The sequence below is a fragment of the Pantherophis guttatus genome, chromosome 4 (assembly GCF_059756535.1).
Source record: "Pantherophis guttatus breed Tessera chromosome 4, ASM5975653v1, whole genome shotgun sequence".
NCBI lineage: Eukaryota > Metazoa > Chordata > Lepidosauria > Squamata > Colubridae > Pantherophis > Pantherophis guttatus.
Window position 1 is genome coordinate 53,601,053 of NC_142066.1, and position 26,848 is coordinate 53,627,900.

Here is a 26,848-nt window from a genome sequence, read left to right on the forward strand (position 1 = left end):
CCTGCTTAGTTTCAGAGTCCAGAAAGGGCAGGTAGTCAGATTTGGGTATTCTCAGCTACAACCTGAAATCTTCTTGCATGACCCAAATTCTGCAGGGATTTCATCAGAAGATAGGGGGGCGGGGAGAAACTGTGTTGGAAGCAAAATGGTCGTCTCCAGACTAATGCTAAATCACGGAGGGAGATGTTAAAGGTGAATTGACAAAACAAATAGGGAAAAGGTAGCTAGCTATAAACTGGATGGGAAACTGGACAAATTTCCTTCCATTCTGGCTTCCAGGATGGGACAGCAGCAGGTGGACTCTAGAGGATCTTTGTGAGGAAGCTAAACTAGATGTGAGACCATTGACAGGAGCTTCCATCTTCCCCTCCCCTCCCCGCCATCTGCTCGGCCCCACTTTGGCTCAAACCACACCCACCCCTTCTTCCTTCCCCTGGGGAGCTGAAGGCAGCAGTCAGCCCTTGCCAGTTGCCAGGAAGCGCTCGTAGGCGATGCCCTATGATTGGAACGCTGGGCTCATCCATCACGGCGGCGGCGGCGGCGGCGCGCGCGTAGGGGGGCCTGCTTGCTCATCTTAGCCGTCAGGAGGGGCCATGCCGAGGCTACGGGTTTGAGGAGGCTGGTGGCCGGCTCCTTGGGCAGGCGGAAGGCGACCCCAATCTTCCCTGGCTTTCACCATGAGTCCGGCGTGAGCTCAGCCGACAGCACAGGCGTCTCCATGGTGCAGGACAGCGGCATGTCACGCACACCTTACAGCTCCAGCCAAGACATCCAAATGGAGGTCTTAGACAACCCTGGCCTCCAGGTGCGTAACCACCAGCCCGCTCTTCAGTCGGCTGCACCGGTCGGACGCCTTGCAATCCATTGGGCGGAAGACAGCTTGGCTGTGATGTGGGAAACTTTGGACGTGGAGATCGTGTCCGAAAGGAAGGAGGGGCGGGGAGAAAATCAGAAAAACCGCGGCGGCGGGAGAAAGAGGGAGTAGAAAGATCCAGTGGATGCGACCGGGGGGACCTTGCAAGACCCAACCCGGGCTGAGCACCCACGTTCTGAGCTGAATTATTTCCTCTCCCCGCTTTCCCCAATATAGCACGTCACTGAGAGAAATGTTTTTGCTGGAAGAGGATGGGTGGAAGGGCAAGTTGTCGGTTTCTATTGATCGTCTCTATTGCCTCTGATCTTGAACTGCCAGCCACCCAGGAATGTCAGGCTCTTTGGGATGGGTGCTGAGATGCAATTCACTGAGTAGGACAAAAGGGGGTGCAAGGACGGCTGGTATGGGGGCTTCGGCTAGCCTTTCGGTCCGGTGAAAAGCGTCGCTCAGCTTCAGTCCCTTTTCTTCTCCCTTGCGATCCTTAAATCTGTCCAAAGCCAATGGCGGGCGGCCGCACTTTCAGACGAGACTGAAAGTGGGAAATTGACCTGTCTCGGTCCTTGAATTTCACAGGGAGGGGATCTTGTGTTTGTGCCTTTTCATATTTTCTTAGCACTTCCTCTCCCTCCCATCCCCAATATCCCATCCCCGTACAAATTGGTTAAGAGTAAGATGCTTTTGAGACTTGTAATAGGAGAAGCTCCTCAGGCTGATTCCAAGAAGGACTTTTTGAAGTGCATCAGCCCTTGATTACTAGTGCACCTTTCCAGATATATCAGAATTTCCAGCCAGTTGTGATCAGGAAAGTGGCCTGGGAATTAAATGACCACTATTGTTTGCCACTGAAGTTCAGATGTTTCATCTGGCTCCCTTCTCAAATAGAAATCAAGACTAGTGGATTCAGGATTGGTAATGATCTCCCCAGTTTATGTGGGAAAATATTTCGTCTCAATAAAGATAATTAATTATATATCTAGCTATGGAGAAAACCTGGGACTTGGTAATAAAGGTTTTTTCTCCTCCTACGCTTCTTCAGCTACTTCAGCCAGGAAATTGATGAATCTAAGAATACATTTCAGATAGATAAGAATTGACAGAATGATGGAAATATCTTTGATCTTTCAGGATAGAACAAGATGCATGGATGAAATATCCTAATTTGGGGAGGGGGTGATTTTATTGCACAGTGCATCCTTTCAGATGCACTGACTTTGTTCCCATAATCTTCTACTCCTGTGTTTTAACTTTTCAAAGCAAGGAATTTATATTCAACATCTATTAACAGTTATAGCATAATGACACCATATTGACTATTGCTAAATGTTTGTTTAGCTGCTAATTTTAGCTATAAGAGCTCCCAAAACTATTTACTGGTTGGATTATTGGAAAATGGGTGGTGTTTTTATATGCCAGACACTTTTTTAGGGGATAAGTTATTGGCCCGGACTGGAAATAAAGGATGCTCAGAAACTGTTGTACTGTATGGTTTTGATGAGCAAAAGAGAGGAGAGAAATACTGAATATTAATAAATCTAGACAGACAGTGGGAGTTGGCAAATGCCAACGTACTCTTTATTGTGTTGTATGTGGATAATGAGAGAATTGAACTTAGTAGCAGAATATTTTAAGAAAAGAGGTTGAGCTACATAAATCCTTTGATATGATCCCAAAGATAGAAAATATAAGTTTTCTTGTGCTCACTTGTGAACATCAGGAGTTTTAAAACATTTAAAGATAAAGGTAGGTCTTAGAGGGAGGAGAAGGAAGAGAGACAGAGAGAGATCAAGTTGATAAGGAAGTAGCAGCTCCAATGCTCTCACTTGATGAAAGAATCAAATGGAATGTAAGATGCTATTTTAGATTTTTCTGTGATGGATGAATGTGTGGTCCTTTGCAAGATGAACCTCATGCAGGTAGCCTCAAAGGCAATGCTAAATTGAGTATATGTGAGGTGGTAGTGAGCTGTTTGGAGCTAAAACATCTTCTGGCAATTCTTTTGTCCTGCTCTTCATGGTCCTCCACGTGTTGGATCCTGACTGCGTATTGCAGCTATGAGTGACGCACGTGCCTGATTTAGAACAGGGAGAGGAAAAGCCTAAAAATACCAGCCTCATCTCTGCCTTCTTTTCCTGCCCTGCTTGGCCTTAGAACTACGAGAACCATGTCTGGGGGGGCCTAATAACAATGGGCTTCTCCTCAACCAGCTGTCCTATCTCTCTCTCTCTCTCTCTCTCTCTCTCTCTCTCTCTCTCGAGACATGCTTGGGTAGCGTCTGGCTCATTCCTGGTCTGCTCCCCCTCCCCCTTCTCAGGATCAGTGCAAAGGGTTGGTTCATGGGGGAGGGAACATTCTCCCTTGGAATATGGACGGAGGCATGATTCTTAGAAGCAGGTGAAGGAAAGAAGCTTAAATTGATATCCTCTCTCCTAAAAAAGAAACTTGGTGTTGCTAACTTGCTATGAAAAGAAAAAGCCACAGGTTATAACTGAACTGGGTATAAGAATTAACTGACCAGCAAATATATGGGGGGCAAGCAAGGTGTATTCCTGCTTATGGTTACATGGGGGGAGGGAGAGGAGCCTTCTTTTCCTTTTTCTTTTTAGTAGAACTTCTTAATTTCCCTAAATGAAAATTGCACTAAATCCCCCTGATTTTTTTCTGCTCAATAATCTTCTGATTGGATTATGTCATCTATAGTGTAATATTGATCCTCAGAAAATTATTCATGATCCTCTCAGTAGGCTTTCCCACAGTCTTGATAAATCAACTTTGATATTCAATTTGGATGATCCAGACTTAATTTTTAAAAAGGCTCATGGTTAAAGAACATGGACACTTGACAGTTCACACCTTACCCTCTTAAACTGGGTTAGGTATCTGGTTGATGAGATCTGAAAAACAATAAATTACCAATGTTTCTCTCTCAGCTTGGGAAAAAAGTGAGGAATGTTGGTTATGATAATTGGGCCAACTCTTCCTAACTTTTCCTAAAGAAGGCACCATGATGGAATTTTTCTCAAACCACTACATTGACCAACAACAACAAAAATAAATATGGCAATTGCAACTCTTACAACAAAGTCCCAACCTTTTTATGTGTTGCATATGAGGGTGACAGAAGTTTATAGTCCAATCAAGCCAATAAAGGATTCTCCTATTGCAGAATTCCTGATATAATGAATCTAAAAAAGTATGTGTTTTTCAAATTACAATATATTACAAAGCCATGGCATGTGAAACAACACTCTGTTAGGCTCAAAGTTTTGTGCCTTGCTACAGTGCTTACTTGTGTGAATTTAGGGGCCAGACCTGTGTGTATCAAAACAAAAGCAATGAAATGGTGGTACATGCCATTAAGGTATTTTCATTTCAAAGAATTTGTTTTTGGGTATATTTATTTTTTAATGCTCTTCTGCTTTGCATTTTTGCTTTATATGCAAAAGAGGTAGTAGCATTGTAACAGATCTTTACATAGCACAGTTTGTTTAGTGAGGAGATTGCCATGCTATTGGGGTTTGTGAATCATGACTTATGATTTAGTGTTTTTTGTGAATCAGGTCAGTGTGTCTTGTTCAAAAACAAGTGAATTTAGGTGAAACAATCAAATGTTTTCTGCAGCATGTGATGGCACCTGCAGCATGCATTCTCTGAAGATCTCTAGCCTGCTCGCTGAGAAATTCTGGGAGTTCAAATCCACACAACTTAGTTACCACACTTGAGAAACATTGAGTTAAAGAATATGGAACATGATCTTCAACTGTCTGAAGATGGGGTTTATATTATCCCTCTGCTGGATTAGAGTATAGCTTTACTGCAGCAACACTTTTGGTCACCTACTTACCAACTTGTGTATGTTTTTTCTGAATTCGTGATACTCTTGACCTTTGTATGTTTTTTTCCATTAGGGGAAGTATAGCAAAAGGAAGAACCGCTTCAAACGCTCTGATGGCAGCACCTCTTCTGATACAACATCAAACAGCTTCGTCAGACAGGTAAGAGCAACCAAAAAAGAGAGCATGAATTATGCTTGAAAGGAAGATGGGCAGGGGACAACTACTAAATTAATGTTTTAGAAATTAAAGGCTTGGGCTGATGTCATACTAAACTGTAGTTTGCTGTTTTTCTGTCTTTCTAACTTGCCTTCCACTCAGTTTTGAGTCCTGTCAACTGCATGGACTAGTTCCTTGCATTTGTGAAATAATTTGTCACGGTTTATATTAGAACTTCTTGTCTCTAATCTGGTGCTTTACCATTACACCAAACTGGTTCTCTTCTTTAAATATATATTCTTAAATTATAAACTTCATGCTTGGCCATAAGGTGGTTGGTATATTCTGGGGTGAGCATATTTCTAAATTCAGTCATGGGGCTTTTCCTTACTTCCACCTAGCCACGGCACAAACAAATCTTAGCAATGTTTTTCTGCTATGTCCCCATGAGAGTGCTCCACCTCCAGGGGTGTCTGCCAAGATGGCAGTCACAACACTAATTAAAGATCCATCTGCTTTTTATGTACAGCACAACATGGCCACTATCTTGACATTTTTGATTACACTTCCTGAAAATCCATCTGCCCCGCCCAACATGAGCAAGCAAGTTTAGACTATTTTCAGCTATAGTAGATTTTAATCCCCCAATGTTTTTTATCATTGTGAGCCGCCCTGAGTCCTTTGGGAGAGAGGGCGGCATACAAGTTTAATAAAATAAATAAATAAATAAACAAACAAACAAACAAACAAATAATAAATAAATAAATAAATAAATAAATAAATATGCTGATAAAAAATGTTAACCTAGATTAGTTTTCTGCTGACTTGAAGACAGGTGAACAGCCCTTCAACTCAACAATGGGGAAAGTCTATGGTTTAATATATTTTCAAAGTGTTTCCCTACCATGATGATTTCCAGGTGAATAGTTTTCAGCTCCCAGAATTCCACAGTCATAGCCATTGATGAGAATTTGTAGATATCCAGTCTCTGGGAACATGCCACTGATGGAAACAATACTCTCCTTAACAATGTATTTTAATTTCAGAATTCACATATTTCTGAGATTTCTTTTCCACCCATCAACAACTTTTTTATTGCAATGTTGCCATTTTCTTCACCTGTTGTATCTGTGCAGCTCAAAGAAGAAGAAATAAAAGGAGAATTTCAATTCCCCTATGGGGAAGAAATTGGGTTTCTTCCCATGAACACTTCAGTAATTTCTTCCTTGGTCTAGAGGTTTTATGCTCCTCCACTTCATCTGTTTGCTGAACTTTTTATTTGTTTCCTTTCTATTTCTCAACTGTTTTTAAAATAAGTCAAAGGTCTCTAAAGTTTTGGGGGAAATAAAATGATGAGACATTTATTTCATCCTTTCTTTTTAATTTCCAAGATGTAAATCTACAATTTATTTTCCTGCTCTTGTTCCCACTTCTTCTAAAGAGGTACCAGTTTTTTTCCATACATTATATTTCTTTTTGCAACTTTAAGTCCATATTTTCCCCATGTGAAGTAATAAAGTGGCTGAGAAAAATCCCCACTGAAGTTCAAAACTTGGTTTTTGTATTTGAGAACACTGTCTAAAGCAGGGGTGTCAAACTCATGTCATCATGGTGGTGTCACATGACATATTGGGACTTTCTCCCCTTCGCTAAACTGGGCATGGGCATGGCCAGCGTGTGACGCATCTGGCCCATAGGCCGGGAGTTTGACAGCCCTGCTCTAAAGCATACTCCTAGGTCTCTTTTCATAAAGTGCTCTGAGAATAAAGCAGCAGGTGGTAGTTGGGAATGAAGACTGTAATTTTCTATTTATGGACCTAGGAGAAAGCCACTCTGACTGAATAACGCTGATTTTTAAGTAACTATAAAGTTTGGATCTATGAAATGGACCCTTTCAAATGAAACAAATAATGTTAAAAAGTTATTATATTTATGTAATTAGTTATCAAGCACATCTAAATTATATTAAAGTAACCAAAATATCTTTATAATCCCCAAGGCATGTCACAACCTTTGAGCACCCCTAATGTTTGAAAATTGAAAGGTGAAAAATTTAACACGCCCTAAACTGTCCCTTTAGTATATGAAGGATCTAAATGACCGAAGCAACAGAGGCAGAGGGAAAAAGTATTCTATGTTGAGATGATGAACAAAGTGTTGGGTCATACATGATGATAAGCCAAATAAAGTTATCTGCTGAGTTCCTAAACTATGCTGGAGAGGAGACATGTTTCAAGGTTTTCAGAATGAAACTTTGTTAAGCCTGCTCTAGGACATGCTGTAATTCTAATGTTTTCTACCTTAAAACGGTGAAAAATATTATCACAATTTTGAATCAGTAGCAGCAAGACATTCTGTGGTATGAAGAAACTGCAGTGAGTTGACTATAAATTTGCCACCCAAATATTATGGCAAACTTCCATTAGTTTATCAAAATAGGATGTTCGTACTTCCAGAGGTCACATCAATATTTACAGTGAAACCTTGCTCTAAGATGTTTGTGAGGAATGGGTTCCTATTATTCTTGAAAGTGTGAGGACTTTGTGTTTCAGATGATAAAAATTATGGCCAGGGCGGTGGCTCCGTGTTCCCCGAATGGACTCTCCTTCAGGAGCTCCAGCCCCGTGATTCCGTTTGCCACTAGAACAGCGAAAATCAGCTGTTCTAGCCGCTCAAAACTCTCCCCCAGGGAAAAAGGGGGAGAGAAGAGCAGAAGGGTCTGGGTAGAGCTCCCCTAGACCCCCAGGCTTTTTTTTTTAAGCCTGGGGTTTGCAGGGTGAGAGCTCCCTGAAAGCCTTTCAGTGCTCCGGATCTGGGACGATTCTGCTTTATGCAGAACAAGGGGTCGCGACCACACCAGCAGAGCAATTTTAAGGATTATGAGAAAATTTGAACCTGGATGCTGGCAGAGCAAATCAGGAGAACAGAAAATGCAAGTACTAAACTTTAACTCCGTTTAAAAGAAAAAGAATAAAGATGGCGCTTAAGGGCGTTGAAAGGAAACTTACTAGTGAAAGTGATCGTTAAAGCTGCAACATTGTAAAAGCTACTGGATTAGGCGGCAAGAAAAAGATTTAAAGTGTTAGTGGAATGAAAAAGACTATGGTACTGATCCCAACTACTTTATACTTCTAAATTGTGTGGGAAATTATTGGACTTATTGACCTGACAGCTGAATAAATTTAAAGTGGAAATTGAAATATGGCTGACATCAAGGAAGGAGGATCATTATTATATGAGCCAGCAAATTCACAAGTTGTGACTGTAAAGGTTTTACAAGAACTCTTAAATTTGTATACTTCTGTTATATTGGAATCAGTTGAAAGGACTATTCAAAATTATAATTTGGAGAACAATAATGATTTGCTGGCTGGAAGAGAGGAAGGAAATCAAGCTATTTCGACTTTGGAGCAGGAAGAAGAGGCTGTCAGGATTACGATTGAAGTTAGCACACTGAAAACAGAGGTTTTGGCAGAAGCTTCTATGCAGTTAACTGAAAAGCAGCAAATAGACTCTTTCTTGCAGACTGATAAACTTTATTGTGACAACTTTTGGTTTGATGGACAGAATCAATTTTCAAGGAAAGAAGTGACTGATTATATAAGCAGAAAGAGTCGAAATGGAGTTTCAAATTGCAGGAGATAACTTTTAGAAGAGGACGATCTCCAAAAATGCATCAGCCTCAAATTTATATTCAAAAATTTTCAAAAATAAAAGCAGGGGGAGGAGGAATGTTGAAGAAGAAAGTACTATTGAAGAAGGACTGGAAAAAATATAGAAAGAAAGGAAGAATTGAAGATTAGTTTCTTTTGGGGAGGATTTTAATAATAAATTTGAAAATTTTACTGAAATTAGTATTTTTTAAGTTTAAGTAAAAATGTTTAAAAATGGATAGCTTTTTCAAAAAAAATTATTGAGGTATTAAAATGCTTAACTTTAAACTTAATTTATAACTTTTTAAAAGCTTTGAAATTGATATTGTAAAGAATGAACTCAAGAGTTAGAAATAATTTAACTTAATGGATTATTAGTATTTTTAAGATTATATGGATAGCCTTTTGAAGGAAAAGTTTTTTGAAAAAAAAAGTTTTGAAATTTATATCTTGAAGAATGTCTTATTAAAGGTATTAAGAGAAGATAAATATTGGAGGAGTAAAAAGAAGATACAAAAGATGTATTTAGAAGATATATTGAATGAGTGATTATGTATTGTTTGTTTGTTTGTTTATAAAATAAAAACTTTTAAAATAAAAAAAATAAATAAGGCCAGGGATGTAATTTATATAACACAAGCTACTACATAATTTTGTCTAATGCAAGGGAACTCCATTCAGTTGAGCTCTGGAACATCTAGATTTCCAGGTCTTGTCAATGTCATCAATTTCTTTCAACTTGTACAAATAGGCTACTGGCTTAGGAGCTTTAATAAATCTCTACAAAACCTCCCACCACAATAACACTTCAAAAACTACAATATCACATGGATCAGATAGTCCAAAATACCAAATCCTTGAGTTGACTAATCTACCAAGTAACATAAATTTGGTTTTTAAATCAATAATTTTAAAAACAGCTGAACTGGGTTGATTCAAAATAATAATGAAAGATATATTTTACATAGACCCACTTTTCCTCTAAGGTTAGCCACAAATAACAGAATAACAGAGTTTTGCCAAAGAAATGTATTTAATGACCTATATATTTGCTTAAAGTAATTTAATGGAATAAGAATAGGAATTTCCAAATAGAAATCAGCCTTGGAGCTAAATTTTTCTGAATCACATTTATCTTAGTCCACATACTCAAAACAATTACAGACTCTCTGTCTAGATCTTGATTCATTTGTATCAAGGTAGAGGATAAATTAAAATGTACTAACCAGTGGTGGATTATTACTGGTTCACCCCAGATCAGGCAAACCGGTAGCGGCGGCGGCAGGAGACTCCACTTACCTGCCCAGACGCTTCTGTGCATGCGCAGAAGTCTCACGCACGAGCACCTACAAGCAAACCGGTAGCGACGGGTTTTGAAACCCATCCCTGGTACTAACAGAGAGAACTTACAAACAAAATTTATTCCAAGGCAAAAGAAGGAATTAGTACACAACCTAAAGACTTAGTCTAGATTAGGGGTGGACAATTGTAGCTCTTTTACAACCTGTGGACTTCAACTCCCAGAATTCCTGAGACAGCTTGGCTGTCAAGCTGTCTCAGGAATTCTGGGAGTTGAAGTCCAAGGTTGTAAAAGAGCCACAGTTGCCCACCGTGGGCTGGTCTATATTATCAGAAGGAATTATATGACTGAATGAATAAACATTGATTAATGATCGAGTATGTGCATCAAGTCATTTTAAACTCCTAGCCAGCACAACAGGACAGATTTTCTCCATATGTTATGGATAGATTTTCTTTACATGTTATGGATAGATCTTCTTCATATGTTATAAACATTTGTGATGTCAAATTCCATATGGTACGTATATATGATATTACACCATGCATCAATTTTTTGATATATAAATATAAGCAAAATCTTATATTCTGTCAATCTTGTGTAATTCCTTTAAGACATACTAGCACTTGGGAGAAGTTTTAAAACAAGATGTAAATAAAAGAGAAAAAGAGCATATTTGATCATATTTCACAACAGCCAGGCAAAGGTGGTAGCATCAAAATCAGCAAGGTGGTGGACAGAGCTTGTGATTCAAGCCCCACCCCTTTTATACTTGGAAGTGGCATTGACATACATCTAAAAAAAAGAGAGTCTGCATCGCAGTGCTCTGTCAGCCATCTTACTGATTTTGACCCTTCTAGGCAACCCTAACCACAACCACACAAATGTATCTAAGAAAAAGACACACCTTTAATAATAATTTTTATTAGAGAGGTGGTTTTTCCAATCTTTTTAAACATCTGTGTGAGGCCTAAGGGTGAGCTCATCCATCACCATGGAGTGGGGTATCATCAGTATGCTAATTATATTGTACATATCGTACCATATCTTCAGAGAATGCTTTTGATCTCCTAAAAGGCCCTCAAGATCTGGTTATGCACCAGGCCTGGGGTTCCTGTGGAACTGGAGATTTGTCTTGATAGTCCACTGTTGAGAAGTCCATTTTTTTTATTCTCCTTCATTTATGTTTCTGTTTATGGGTTTTTAGGAATATTATTATTAGTTTTGTATTTGTATTTGCTGTTTTTATACTTTTTGATTTATCTATGGGTGTGTACTGCCCAGTCACCTTTGGTTAAATGGGCAGCTTTATAAATTTATTAATAAATTAATAAATAAATGTTGTGATTTGTGGGTTAAATAAACTATATTAAACCAAAGAATAACATTTTGGAGAAACCAAAAGTAAAGCACCTAAAAAACATCCTAAACAATATAACAACAGTTTTGAGTTTCCAAAGAAATTACAACTGCTGCATTTTACTTATTTTTAATTAAAGTAAAAATATCAATTACAGATCCAATGATGTCAGAATTTTTTAAACCCATATAAATCCATACTGAATGAGATATTTAACAGTCAGAAATTCAGCTACTGTTGCTGAATTAAGCTAGATGTTTAACACAGGGGTGGGTTCTACTTACCTTTACTACCGGTTTGCAGCGGGGCCGCGTGCACGCTCTTCTGCGCATGTGCAGAAGCGTTTTGATGATGTCAGGGTCAGTGGGCAGAGCCTCCTGTCGGTTTTACTACCGGTTCTATAGAACCGGTGCGAACCAGGGGCAACCCACCACTGGTTTAACGGGTTTGGCATTTTTGTCCACCTGTCCAGTCCTTTCCAAGGAGTTGGGATATGTGGATGTTGTTGTTTAATAATATTAAAAGAATTATTGCAGGATATAAGCTGCTCTAAGCAAACCTTCGTTTTATTATTATGGTTGGCCATATAGTCAACCAGATATTTAAATATTACTTAATGCTGTCTTCTTTTTTTAATTTAATGTTGCTTCTTTTATAATAAACATATGCAATAATACAACCTCAGGGGAATGCTTTGGCAGTATCTCACAAAATGACATAACCCAGTCTCTGTATTTATTATATATATATATATATATATATATATATATATATATATATATTTCTGTGAAGCTATATTTAAGGGCCACTTAAAAGATTTTTTTTTTAATTTTTCATCAAACTTTGTTATAAACATCACAAAGGCATGATCTAAATAGCAATAGCATTTTTATTACATGTATCAGCTTAAGAAATCAACATATGATATATAAGGAATTAATCTACATGGAAATAGTGTATACATACCTAAGGGAAAATGTATGTACATGGTGGGAAGTGTGTTAACTATAGGGAAGGATTAATTTAATATGAGGTAGCTATTCAGTTGAATTCATATATATGAGAAAATATGAGAAAGCTCACAATATGTGGCAAAGATTCTTCAGCTGCATGGAAAGAAAAAACTTCTATCTAGCTCTTTTGGCAAAGCTAATACTTCATATTTTAGAGTTCTACAAAGAAGAATTAGTTGTTTTTTCTTTGCTTGCTCAGAATCCCAATAACAAACACATTGGCCTGATGGGAATTTGCTTCCAGAGACAATAACTTATTCTGAAGTAACTTATTAGCCTTCAATGAACTAGTTACAGATTTACCTCTTTTGTGTTTTCCAGCTGAGATAACTTTATTCTCAGTCATGTCCAAACTTGAGTGTAAATATTTACAGTGTTATAATAGCTTTTATCTCCTCACCCATCTAATATAATGTAGCTATTGTAATATTCACCAATATAATTGTTGTCTTATATGGGAAGATGAGATTGATATTTTCTTGAGCACTTGACAAATAAGTAACAAACAAAGCCTCTATGATAATCAGAGCAGAACACAATTATCTATTTCTGATTTTGGAGAATGCCTACTTGTCGAAATACACTAACATCTTGGCTAAACGTTACCTGCTTGTTAGAAGGTATGAGTGTACACTGAAAGTTGGTTCACCCAGTTCACTAAGCAAACCATAAATTCATTAAGCAAGGCTGTGGTTTTGTTTGTGTGCAACACAAAACTGTAAACCAGGATTTGCAATCCGTAGTGATGCTCAGTCAAGCCCAGATAAATCACATTATAGTACTGCTTTGTATGATTTAAGCACTTTTTAATTTTTTTGACAACTGATGATGATTGTATACACCCTCCAAGTTACCATCTGAGATCAAAGAACCAGCATTTGCACTTCCCCACTACAATATTTTTGTTGTTCAAGTTTGTCTGTTTCAGCTGCTTTGTCAGTTTCTTGCCTTAGCAAATAAAAAATAAACAGAAAACATTTCTTCCATTGCACAGGGAAGCAATGAGGTTGCTATAGCAATTCTCCATCTGCTGAGTGTCTGGAAAGACAGAAGTGAAGCATCTATCAAAGCATTTATAAACCAAATAGGAGAAACATATTTCATTTTAGATTTAGTCCTGGCTCTGGAATAGAAATTGCCTGGGTCATCCTGAGAAGGTCTCTGTTTATGAAGACAGAGACAATGGATAAAAGAATGCAACATTGTGGATAGAACTCAAATAAAATAAATAGAATAATAGCAAATTGTAACCTGACCTATTCTAAACATTTTGAACAGAGAGCAATGTTAAAATCAGGAAACATGGACCAGTACTTATCACTTGGTCATCAAAAATTAATTTAAATGTATCCACTTCAGAAAAGATTGAAAAAATTGGTTCAACAGTTCTCTGAAAACAATTATACCCTGCCTATGATTTTTTTAAAGGTTACAAGTAAAAGAAGAAGAAATCTAATTTATTGGAAAAATATCAAATGAGGGCTGCTGGTAATAGCAACTAATTCAGCAATTTGGATGGGATTTTGTCCCATTGGTTCATGAGAGGGGAGCAGCTGTGGCCCTTCAGACTCCATCTCCCTTCAGCCCAGATTCCTGGCTATGTTGGTTGGGACTGGTAAGGGTTGGAGACCAATAGCCTTCTTTTAGAGGGCCACCAATTCTTTAATCTTGCTTTTAAAGGGCCATCAATTCTCCAATCTTGCTCCATTCATCTGTTTGATGAAGAGAGAAAAATAGAGGGAAGTAGAATTTTGAGCATCCTGTTTCTTCAGTTTGTTTTCTACTGGGTTGTGTATTCTATAAGTCAGTATTCTACATTTGATATTATAAGCCTCTGTACGCCACATAGACATACATCATGCACATGAACTTTGTTTTGAATGTGTGAATGGAAAAAAACAAAGAAATGGAAGAAGAGTGTGAGGGAGAGCATCAGTGACCTAGACTTGCATTGCCATAGTGATGACGTAGGAGGCAGTTGCTATGGAGGAGATCCCTAAGCGATCCTTCAGCACAGCACCAGCACAGATTTAAAGGCTATCATGCTATGCAAGCCCTTCATTTACAGCAGAGGTCCTTTGTGGTACAGAGTATCACAATGAGTCCAGGTTTAGGGAACTGGGCACAAATCATAGCAAAAAGTTATTTTAGAATCTTAGCAAGGGGCTAAGGAGTGAACAGTTTGAATAAGTGAAGCTCAAGATGGTTTGGAGAAGAATTACAAATTTCTTGCCTGAAAAACGTGCAGCAGGAGAAACCAAACGTCCTCTCTTAGTCTGGGGAGGGGGGACTGTGTAAACCTGGATCCCAAATTAGCAGTTCAGAGCTCAACAGTACAGTCTACAAAAGGGAAAGCTTCTTCTTCCCCCATCCCAACCCTCCCATCCCTCCCTTCCATATCTTCTTGATTGTAGACTGTGGGGAAATAATTGGGAGAACAATGATTGTTGTGTGAGCCACCCTGAGTCCTTGGAGATAGGGCGGCATACAAATTTTATAAATAAATAAATAAAATAAATGTGTGGAGTCAGAAGAGGGATGCAACTACATGATATTAAGGAGATTTGGGTTTAAACAGGTTTAGACACATTATTATTATTATTTCTTCTTCACGATGATACCCTCAGGCTAGTAGATTGAATGAACCAAACCAGTGCAGTTTATTTATGAGTTATGGTTAGTATGCTGTTTAAACTCAGCCAAGCATGGGTTGTTCAAAAAGTAAATCACAACTTAATGCAGAGATGTACATCTGTGGATTCCATTTCAGTTTTTCAGATCTTTATATTCTCATAGCCCTGCTCTGACCACAATAACTAAAAAACCAGACTGACAGTTTCTGCCTATTTCTGGTAGGAAACAGAGATTATAATAAATTGTACATATACACACACAGAGAAATATGCACACAAACACACATGCATGCACATATAATATTATGCATGAAAAATATTTTAAATAAAACAATGTACTGTAAATCCGGAAATAGGCATAGCAATGTAATTGTAAAAAAAAAAACTTTAAAAACTCCTCACTCTGATATCTGCTTACATGATATCTCCATCTACTCTGAAGCTTACAGCCACACCCTGGACCAGTCATGAACTACCCAGAGCAATTTATTGTGTGAATATATTCACTGTGTGTATTATGTATTCGGATTTATTTTTCAGCAAAATTCCCTATAGCACTGGTAATTATAGCTACGATAAGAATGTATGCTGTTCTTGGCTCCTTGTCAGAAAATTTGAATGCCACGTAATTATATGGATAAAAATCTGAAATAGAAATTCAGTCATTTACAGGAAAAGGGTCAAGGAAGCAGTGTTTGTAAGATGCAGAATTAGCAGCACCAACAAAATCTTAGTGGAGTCTATGACATTAAGAAATGTCATACAAAGGTTAAATCATTTTTAAATGTTTGTAAGGAGCAATGATAACAAAAGGGCTTGTTCTCATAAAGAAAAGCATAACACTCTGTTGGAATGTATGTGTGAGTCCTTAATATGCACACATTTTCTATATTGATGTGCAACCAACTCATTTTTTCCATAGATGAGATACAGAAGATTCCTAATTCTTCATTCAATTGCATTTGTCTTTATTGGTGTTTTTAATGCAACTGTTAAAGCAGTTGCATCATATTTTAGATTTGCAGTTGCGTCATATTTTAGGCCTGCAAGAAGACATGTGTACATTAATGAATAACAGACTTGTTGTCCTTGTATTCGTGCAAGCTCCAGAGAACTAATTCTGAATTATTTTCACTGAGTGCATAGCTAATGGATTAGATTAAGAAAAGCCCAAATGCTCCCACCACACCCTGCCTGGAAAGATGTTTATCTCAGGGTAATTGTGACATTTGGTCCCACTATTTCAAAAAACAGAAATTCTTAAATTCCAGGACTCATTTTAATACTAAATTCCAATTCCCCCCCAAATGTAAAGTTGTTGTAACACTGAATGCAGAATGCACTGGATGAGTATATTATGTGAACCCAACCCAGCCATTTTAATTTGTAAACCATGATTTATAATATAGGAATTGTGGAATCTAATGACGTGTAGTTTATCCAATAAACCAACATTAAGTAAACCAATTGATTTGTAATATAATGGCTCGAAGGGAAAGCAAATTAGACAATCAGCTATAATACACTATAAGCAAACATACTGGAAGATATACTTGGATATACTTCATCACTTGGAAGAAAAAAAGAATGAGGAGGTTGCTTCTGCCACTGTTTTAGAGGAGAAGCAAAGTGTACAAGTTCATTTCTTGTTGGAGAACCTTTAGCTTTCCTTAAAGGGGGCAGGTATAGCCGCAAAGACAAGAAGTAAGAAGCAGTGAGAATTGAAAATAAATATCCCATTGCTTCTATTGTTTGATTAAGTTCTTATTAATTACCAGTATTTCCCACAGTGGTGTGTGGTATGTGGTGTAAAATATATTCTTATCTCAGAGCTTCCCCACCTATTCTGCCTTCCCCCCCTCCAAAAGCTGCTCTTTTCTTAGAGTCTTTTATTACTACCTGCTAGCTCATTCTTTGTCTCTTTCAAGTACATCCAATAGTGCATTCAGAAAGCTTAGAGGTTAAAATGACTTCATTCACTGGAAGAAGGATTAGCATGGATCACATTGATTTGAATTGTTATGTTGGTGCACCGTTTGAATCATCCATTTTAGGCTAATAAAAAACCTCCAGGTATGAGCATGGTAAGATAAATTACTTCTTTATATAAAGTGAGTTATCTGAGAAAGAAATCTTAAATGCATGGGAATGAGATCCTTGAAAATTAAATTATTCATTCCAATTGGGATTGGAATGCTGGATTTAAAAGCAATTAAGGAGTCCTCCATATAAGAATTTGGCATTTATTCACACAGGAGTAACATGAATGGAGCCCATTTTCTTCCACTTTGGCTGAAGGTGGACCTCCATGGAACATTGAGGTTACCTCCATAGATGGTAATTTCCATTAACATTTTCTCCTGGATTCCACCCTCCCTGTACTTGGAAAATCTCTGGAACACTATGTGAATCTTATTTTCTTGCACAGACTTGTTTTCTTCCTTTTTTGTTACAAAACCAAACTTGCTGGAGTACTGGCAGCCTGCCAGTGTCAGTGCTTCCCTGTTGATCAGTTGGAAGAATGCTAGTCTGCTCAGGAAGAACTCTCGATAACTGGGCAAATATTCACATTATAGCATAATCTGTTTTTTAGGTGGCTGGAACAGTTGCAACGGAACCTTTATGGACTTGTAGAAGTCCTCTATCTGGAACTGGCTTCAAATGACCTTTTCAAATTCTTCATTACATTTCTTTATTTATTAATCAAATTTGTATGGCTGCCCATCTCATGGAAAATACTGAGAAAAAAAATAGTGCATAGAGAAATATTAATAATAAGGGAGTGACCTCATGAGATCACCTGGAGGTCCGAGATCTACTGGCATAACCAGGTTTTGAGGGACCTTAGGAAGGTTAGGAGTGATGAGATTTACCTTACCTCAGTGGAGAGAAGATTTTACAATATAGACATCACAGCAGAAAAGGCCCACCAGATAGGACCCACCAAATGTATCATTCTCAACGTTGAAACTGGTAACATATCCATTCCATGCCATGTAAGGCTTTAAAGGTTAATCCCGGTACCTTGAATTGCATCTGGAAACAAACTGGCAGCAGATGCAGCTTGTGCAGCAGAGGTAAAATATGTGCCGTACCAGAAACACACACAACTTCTTGCACTATTGCATTGGCTTAAACTTCTGCATACATTTCTAGGGAGGGAAGCCTCATGTTTTATGGGTAAAACATTGGTGGAAGATTCTCCAAGGAAGAAGAACTTCTTCAATGGTTTCTTAATGACAAGCCTCCTCCTTTGTGATCATAGTAGCATCATTGCTGAAAAAAAACCCCAAAAGATAATGGTGTGGTGGCAACTGCAGACAAAAATATAATATTCTTAAGTAGCTTAAATGGAAGGAAATTTTACTTCAGTCTTGAAAATATGCCTCAAATTCTCCTGTTCCTTGGAATAATTATAAAATATATAAGTGTGTATGCGTGTGTGTATACATATATACATATATGTAGTCTAATCCTGTAATATATACCACTGGATTGCCATATTCTCCACAAGATGATGCTCTTTCCTCCTTTCTAAATTACCCGTCATTTCAGCCTGGGCATCAGCTAGAATGACTTTGGCCTAGCCTCACACGCCCACCCACTTGCTGGGATGTCCAGTCCCTGGTCTAAATATACCACAGCTGTTTGCTAATGTAGCAGAATGTTTGTAACCTGAGAGCCCAGGAATCAGGCAGAGCCACCTCTGTCCACATATCATCAGGCCTAAGCAGCATGGAGACGCCCAGCAGCAAAGATCCCAGACCCGCTTTGGTGAGCACTTCTGCCTCTTAGCCTTACCCGGCCTTATGGGAAAACACCCCTTTTCCATTGCTTTCCATTCCCCCCTGTCATTAACGTGGCTCCCAACCTGAATTTGGGTTTTTAAGCTCAGAATAATTCCACTAGTATCCTCCTAGCCATTTTAATGCCACAGTACTAGAAAACCTGTTCATTCCAAATTCTTTCCTTCCTTTCCCATCTTTTCATTTCTCTTTTATCCCCCATATAACTGTCCCATCACCTGTTCTACTCTAATCTCCCCCTTACAAAGCAACTGTACTGTGACAGCCTTTTTTAAAATTTTCCTTCTTCTGCTTAACAGCCTTTCCAAATATAATTTGCAATATTACACTTGTACCTATTCGGTCAGCCAGCCCCTAAATCTTGATTGCTTGGGAACTAGAAGTAAATCTCTGCCAATTCTTTACATCTTGGAAATGATTCTGCTTGGTTGCGGAAGGGGTGTGAAATGCTTTATAAAAAATAGTGGTTTGAAGTAAATAAATGAACACTGAAGTTTTCAGGCTAATGGGATTTTCCCCAAAATTTCTTTTCTGATATGTTATACAGGATTGTGTCCTAATCTGGAAAGTTGCTTGTTGTTCTGTCCCATATTGTAAGATAAAATAGTAATCTTATGAATTCTTATGAAATCTTGCAAGGTCCATGGTTCACTACATGTAAACTAGTGCTTTTAACTCTTGTATATGCAGTCATCATGACTAAAGGGATTAATTGTTTCACTGTTTATTGGAATGACTAGAATCATTTTTATTTGAGTGTTATGAAGATATAGTGATGATTGTATACTCATATAGCTATAAATAGAGTGTCAGGTGGTAGCTTCATATTAACTGAATTTAGAATAAAAGAATGTGATGGTATTCAAATGCCATCTGCCTTTTAAATTCAAATCATTGTTTTCCCAATGACATCACCACTTTTTTCCTGACAATTATGGCTAGATCAACTTTTTCTAACCTGATGTTCTCCAGATATGGCTACACTAGTTAGAAATGCCAATAGTCCCAATTGATGAGAAGGAGGACTAAGATCAATTGATGAGGAGGGCTAAGATGGTGTTTATGTGTGTGGGAGGGTCATTTGCTTCTGTCTTCTGATTTGGAAGTGAATCTGTTGAATTGCACTATAATACTAATATTTTCTAATCTACTGTCAGAGGTCCCTTTAATTCTGGACAGGTCCAGTCAGCCTTGATAGTCTTTTCTCAAAGAGCAAGTCTTAAACTTGCACATGATTAATTAGAGGCTACTTTCTTTCTTTCTGCTGACCCTAGATTGCCAGGACCAAAACATCAGAACTGACTTTGAGGTGAAGGTGGACTTGGGTAGAGGGGAAATGAATGTCTTCTATGGATAGGATAAAATAAGTGTTTCTCAATAGGGAGATATATAGTAATCTCTCAACAATGTCCATCTCAGGATTAGAGGATATTCTTGGCATCAATATGCCAAGTCCCCAGCTTTAATTCTTGGTATTATAGGCCATGTGGAAAAAACTTGCTACCTGAAACCCTACTGAGACATGACCAATCAAGGTAAAATCAATACTGGGCTTAATGAGGCAAATAGCCTGATGTAGCATAAAGTAGCTTTCTAAGCAGAAATTTTATTATGCAGTTTAACATATCCCTACTCTAAAGTATAGCAGGACTGATTTCCAGATAAATGAGAATAGGGTTGCATGTAACCAGGCTATGATAGGAAAATGACAAAATTCATGTTCATTTTTATTTTGCAAGAGTATCATCCATATAGAGAAAAAAAAACCCCTACGAAAAGTATTGTGAAATTTGTCTGATTAACCAATTCTACTTCTCTCTAAGAGGAAATCTTACCACACAGATTTATTACCACACATTTATTTCTCTCCAAAGATTAGTTGGACAATAAGACTTTGAAGAGAGACCAGTAATTTGGATTTAGAATTAAAAAAACAATTGGAAAATTAGAATTTAGGGTTCAGTTCAAAAATAAAACCACAAATTCATTTCAGAGAAGTTTTCAGCTTTTAGATATGGCTATGGAAAATAAATAAAATGAAATGTACTATAACCTTCTTTGAGACCTTAGATTAAGTGAGAAACAAAATTTAAATATACAGATCTTGGTTTTTACACATATAAAGGAAATTTTCAGAATGTACTACCAATTTGATGTAACAGAAAGATCATATATATATATATATATATATATATATATGGGTGAATACTGGCACAAAGATCTGGTTCATGCAGCATACTACAGAAAATGTGGCTTGTTTGATTTTGGCTTAGTGCATTATGTAAATTCATCCCTTGCAATTTTAAACTATGATCTATGGGTTGGTATGCTATGTAAATCTCAATCCTTGCAGTTTATTCAGCAAAACTATGATTAAACAAATACATTGATGTGGGCATCCAGTATTGGGAATTCTGGTTGAGTACTCACATCACTGTATTTGGTTAATCATGATTTTGCTGAATAAATCGTAAGGATTAGGATTCACATTTTTGTTTGCTTTAACAATACAAAATAATGGTTTATGTGAACAAATCCTTTTGCCACTTGCCACTTGCCACAAGCCATGTTTTTGCCACGTTTGCCACTGGACAATTTTATGCTCCAAAACATCTCCATCACAGGTTATTCACCCTTAATGTCTACATTGGTTTTAAACAATGAGGCTCTTACGCATACATATTACAGATAAACTAAACCACATACCAGCTTTGCTAATGAACAACACATAAACAAATAAGCCATTTGCCTCTCAGAAGAACGTCATCAGCGCTTGGCTCTTTCAAACATCAGTCTGTAGATCTCATGCATTGGAAGCTAAGAAGCTGTTGAGCCAGCAAGACTCTCGCCCAGATTTCTCTTTTTTATCTCTCTTCCAAGTGGGAGAAGGACAGCCGGTGCCACTGGCTGGATTTGCCGTTCTTGCCTATTTGCAGTTTTGTGCTTCTGGAAGTATTGGGCTGTGGCTTCAGCTTCTAAGCCAGTGCCTCTGTGCATGCTTTTGAGCACAGGGAGGAGTGTTTGTGCTGTACCCTGTATGCCTGAGCTGCCACCTGCCAGGATGTACCTGTATGAATGGGATGATGATTCAGAGGCGGTGAGTAATTGCATATGCCAATTTTGGTACCTTGCATCGCATATGTCTGCCTTTGCCAAATTACTGTGGCGCATCTGAAAACATTAGAGCTCAGATTTTATCTTTTTTTTTTGCTCCCCTCTGTTCTGTCAGGGTTCTAATCTGCATCCTTTTCCTTTCTGATCATTTTCTTTCAACCTTCCTTGTCCAGGAAAATTGTCCATTTTTAAACAGGTCAAAAAGTTGCTAAAAGAAACATAACTTAAAGACCCATTCTCAAATCAGATCAGGTTATTGAGTTGGGACAGATCTTGACAGGACCACTGGAGAAGTCAATCAATACTACTTGACATTTATTTCCAGCTCAGGAATATTCTTATTCGGTTTTTTGTTTTCTTTTTGTAGTGGTAGGGGTTGGTGATAGCTTCATCTTCCCTCAAATGTCCTTTTCACAAAGAGAAGATTTCACATATCACAAGCTTGGTATTTTTTAAATGGATTTTTCTGGTTTCTATATTGCCAGTCTTTATAGTATACTTATAAAACATGATTTTGTGTTTGTTTATTTCTGTGCCTAAATCTGCCCAACTTCTGTTGTATACCAAATGTTGGTACATCAGGCTGAGATGCTGCCTTAATACCCATATGGAATGTAGGCCAACTACAGCTGTGTCGTTTGTGCATTTTGTGTGCATAGAAACTACCTGGGTATCTAGGTAGGGATTAAAAAAGCCACGACCGTGTGATTTTTCAGTCTTGGAATTGAAGCAGAAATCAAGTTTCACTGTGTGAACCTGGGAAGAGTCAAAATGAAGGGCAAGGTTTTTTCCCTCAGTTTTTCCTATTCTGAACTCCTCTGACCATTGCCCATGTGACTCTCTTTTTCTGGTTCCACAATATCTGTCCACTTTGCAGGACATCAGCTTTTTACTTCCAGCTTTTTGGGGGTTTGGGCAAATTCATCTATCCAGTCTCCTTCTCCTTATAGGAAATGGCTGCACTCCTTTATCTTGCAGAACGGCCTGCTTTTTTGAATTGCACAATCAGCTAAAGAAGCCTTTTGGTCTCCATGTAGCTTCTATTTTCTTGGCACTGCATTTGGTGGGAACCTCCCTTATGTTTGCAAACAGTGACAATAATGGGTAATCTGTAGGAAACCTTGAGATTAAATAATGGAAATATATCCTCTTGGAGTTGGAAACATTTTCCCAAAAGCAATCAAATTCCCACAGAGCTACCTTAACAGGCGAACTAAAAAATTATCTGTATACAATTGGGTTTAAATAAGCACCCCCATTCCTTCCCTCTTACTACTTGATTGGCAACTGCCTGGAGAGTTCTCACCTCTTTTGAGAGCTTTTCCTCACCTCAGCTTTTGCAGAAATTCTGCCTTCTCCACTAAGCTTCCTGGGGGGCTGCTAATTAACACTGGCATTTCAGCCCCTCAGACTCTCTCCAGTCAAGTGACCGCTATTCAAGAATTGTCAGGAGCATTAATTATCTGTTCATCAGGAGAAAAACATTATTTCCTCCAAAAAGCCCTGAAGAAAGACATGATAATTACTACTTGTGTGTTCAGAAAAGACTTAGCAGCAAGATAGTTTGTTTGCCTGTGATAACCAACATGGGAATATGGACATACTTAGATGCATCACATCTGGGATATAGGTAGTATTCAATTTACAACAGTTCATTTAGTAACTGTGCAAAGTTACAATAGCACTGAAAAAAGTGAATTATGACAATTTTTCACACCTATGATCGCTGCAGCATCCTCATGGACACTTAGCAACTGACCCATATTTAAGATGTTTGCAGTATCGTGGGGTCATGTGATTACCTTTTGCAACCATCGGTCAATGTCACTTAACAACCATGTTATTAACTTAACAATTATGGCAAGAAAGGTCATAAAATAGGGCAAAACTTAACAATGGTTTCACTTAGCAACATAAATTTTGGGTCAATTGTGATCTTAAGTAGAGGACTACCATTTCCTGCAGAAAATGATCAGATAGACAAATAAAATTAACTTAAAAAAGAAGACAACTAAACTGAATGGTCTTCTTTTAAAGGAAACATGAATAGGATCAAATCATAAGAAAAGGATAAGGATAAGGATAATTTTATTTCTATACCGCCCCTCTCCTGAAGGACTCAGGGCGGTGTACAGCCAGATAAAACACAATACAAATATCACAATTTAAATTTAAAAATTCTTAAAATATTACATTTAAGGCCCAAATTAGCTAAAAAAACCTAACAAATTTAAGAACTCCGAATTTAAAACTCAATTATGAAGCTATCCCTGCCTGTCGGAAGAGCAGGGTCTTAAGAGCACAGCGGAAAACTCAGAGGTCAGAGATCTTGCGTATGTCCGGGGGCAATTCATTCCAAAGGGCAGGGGCTCCCACAGAGAAGGCTCTCCCCCTGGGTGTTGCCAGCCAACATAATTTGGCCGATGGCACCCTGAGGAGTCCCTCTCTGTGGGAGCGAACTGGTCAGTGGGAGGCTATCGGTGGTAGAAGGCGGTCTCGTAAGTACCCAGGTCCTGAGCCATGGAGCGCTTTAAAGGTGGTAACCAACACCTTGAATCGCACCTGAAAGACCACTGGGAGCCAGTGCAGCTCGCGCAGGAGAGGTGTTACATGGGCGCAACGAGTTGCACCCATAATTACCCACGCGGCCACATTCTGGACCAGTTGGAGCCTCCGAGTGCTCTTCAAGGGGAGCCCCATGTAGAGAGCATTACAGTAGTCCAGCCGGGAGGTAACAAGGGTGTGAGTGACTGTGCGCAAGGCGTCCCGGTCCAGAAAGGGACGCAACTGACAAATCAGGCGAACCTGATAGAAAGTCCCCCTGGCCACGGCCGTCATATGCTTTTCTAAAGACAGCTGTGCATCCAGGAGGGCGCCCAAATTGCGAGCCCTCTCTGTGGGGGATAGAAATTCACCCCCTATAGACAGCGATGGCGTCAGCTGACTATACTGGGACGCCGGTAGCCACAGCCACTCGGTCTTGGAAGGGTTGAGTCTGAGCCTATTTCTCTCCATCCTGACCCGTACGGCCTCCAGGCAGCGGGACATCACATCAAAGGCATCATTGGGGTGGTCTGGGGTGGAATCCAATCAGGTATTTTCAAGACAAGATGGTACATTTTCTCATTTTTCTGAATGCAATAAAATATAAATATGACATAAATATGACTAGTCTATAAAATAACAAAGAATGACAAGTATCAATTCTGAGAGATTAATATTGTCAAAAGAAATTGCTCAGTATAAACAATTGTTAAAATTGAGTACTGTAAGGTACTTAGTTGTTCTAAGAGAAGAAATTTATTAGCCCTTTCAGAATTAATTGCTTTGTAACAATTAAGTGGTTTCTTAAAAAAAAAATCTAAATAAGAGGTAGGTTAAACCAGCGGTCACCACCAAAATTTTGGTGGTCCATGGAGAAATCTTCATATTTTTGCCGGTGCACCCTGGTGGAGGAGCTGCTCCAGGATGACCAATGGGCCAGTCCTGTGAGTGTAACTGCTACAGCTCTGGAATATGGGACCGGCTTTGGCGGGGCTGGAAATCTCTTCCCTGGGGTGGCACATGTAATGTGCAACTTTGCAGGTGGTGCAATATTATTTATTGATTGATTGATTGATTGATTGATTGATTGATATGCAATATAATATGCAAAAAGGAGCGCAGCCCTCTCTGGAATGAAATAATGGCGCTGTTGCCGTGGCGGGGGAGGGGGCGGCGCAGGCAGGCCGAAGCAGCGATTGTGATGGCTGGAAGCTGTGGGAGTGAAGCACTATTTGCACTTGCATGGCATCAGCATTCCGCCTTGGTATATTTTCGCCAGCCGGTGGCGCAAAGCAGCCCTCGTCTCCTGCTGCTTGGGACTCGGAGCGGTAAACGGCGACTGGTCTGGGGAGCACCTGGATTTTGCTCTCCATTGTGGACGCCAGATTGGGCCCCTGCAAGCTCTTGCCTTGAGGAGCCCGGCCGAAGTTTCCTGTGCCGCTTCAGCGAATGCTGATGCCATGCAAGTTCAAGTAGTGCTTCACTCCTGCACTTCTTCCAGCCCTTGTTGGTGCTCCGCGGACTTCGTCCTCAGGGAGATGCTTGACCTTCTCTCAACCCCAAGACACTGGCTGGCCCATGACATGAGAGAGAGAGAGAGGGAGAGAGAGAGAGAGAGAGAGAGAGAGAAAGAAAGAGGCAGAGAATAAGATGAGAATGAAAGAGAGAGAGAGAGAGAGAGTGAGAAAGAGTGGGAGAGAGAAAGAAAGGGAAAGAGATGAGAGAGAGAAAGGGGAAGAGAGATGGGACAGAGAGAGAGAATGAGAGAGAGAATGAGAGAGAATCAGAATGAGAAAAAGAGACAGAGAATGAAAGAGAAAGAATAAGAGAGAATGAGAGAGACAGAATGAGAGAGACAGAATGAAAGAGAGAATCAGAGAGAGAGAATCAGAATGAGAGAATGAGAATGAGAGAGAGAGAGAGTGAGTGGCAGGGAGAGAGAGAGAGAGAGAGAGGCAGAGAATGAGAGATGAGAATGAAAGAGAGAGAGAGAGAGAGAGAAAGAGTGGGAGAGAGAAAGAGAGAAAGAAAGGGAAAGAGAGATGAGAGAGAGAAAGAGGAAGAGAGATGGGACAGAGAGAAAGAGAATGAGAGAGAGAATGAGAGAAAGAGACAGAGAATGAAAGAGAGAGAATAAGAGAGAATGAGAGAGAGAGAATGAGAGAGACAGACAGAATGAAAGAGAATCAGAGAGAGAGAGAATCAGAATGAGAGAGAGAGAGTGAGTGGGGGAGAGAGAGAGAGAGAGATGAGAGAGACTGAATGAGTGAGAGAGAGAGAGAGAGAAAGAGAGAGAGAGAGAGAATGGGAGAGAGAGGGGGGAGAGTGCTTGAAGGGCCCCATCCCATCACTGGAAGTACAGGCACTTCAGTAAGTGGTGCGCTGGATTCATATTAGTGGTCCGTGGGATTTAAAATTATGAACTTGGTGGTCCCTGAGGTCCAAAAGGCTGGGGACCCCTGGGTTAAACTGTCTCTAGAGCAGGGGTCTGCAACCTTAAACACTCAAAGAGCCATTTGGACCCATTTTCCAAAGAAAAGAAAACACCGGGAGCTACAAAAC

The 26,848-nt window shown here is 39.0% G+C and overlaps 1 protein-coding gene across 5 annotated transcripts in view; it reads left to right on the forward strand.

Annotated features, from left to right (window-relative positions):
* The first annotated feature begins 452 nt into the window (after window positions 1-452).
* The window catches only part of CACNB1 (calcium voltage-gated channel auxiliary subunit beta 1), a 63,951-nt gene continuing 37,555 nt past the window's right edge, over window positions 453-26,848 (forward strand). For 2 of the 5 annotated variants that reach the window (XM_060691675.2, XM_087893965.1), the window contains exon 1: window positions 18,522-18,596. In XM_060691675.2, coding sequence (XP_060547658.1) covers window positions 18,558-18,596 — 39 coding nt within the window. In that variant the 5' untranslated portion in view covers window positions 18,522-18,557. Of the gene's footprint in view, window positions 806-4,779; window positions 4,867-18,521; window positions 18,597-21,566; window positions 21,726-26,848 lie in introns of those variants that run through there. The other 3 variants (XM_034415872.3, XM_034415876.3, XM_034415878.3) reach the window with 3 other exon arrangements.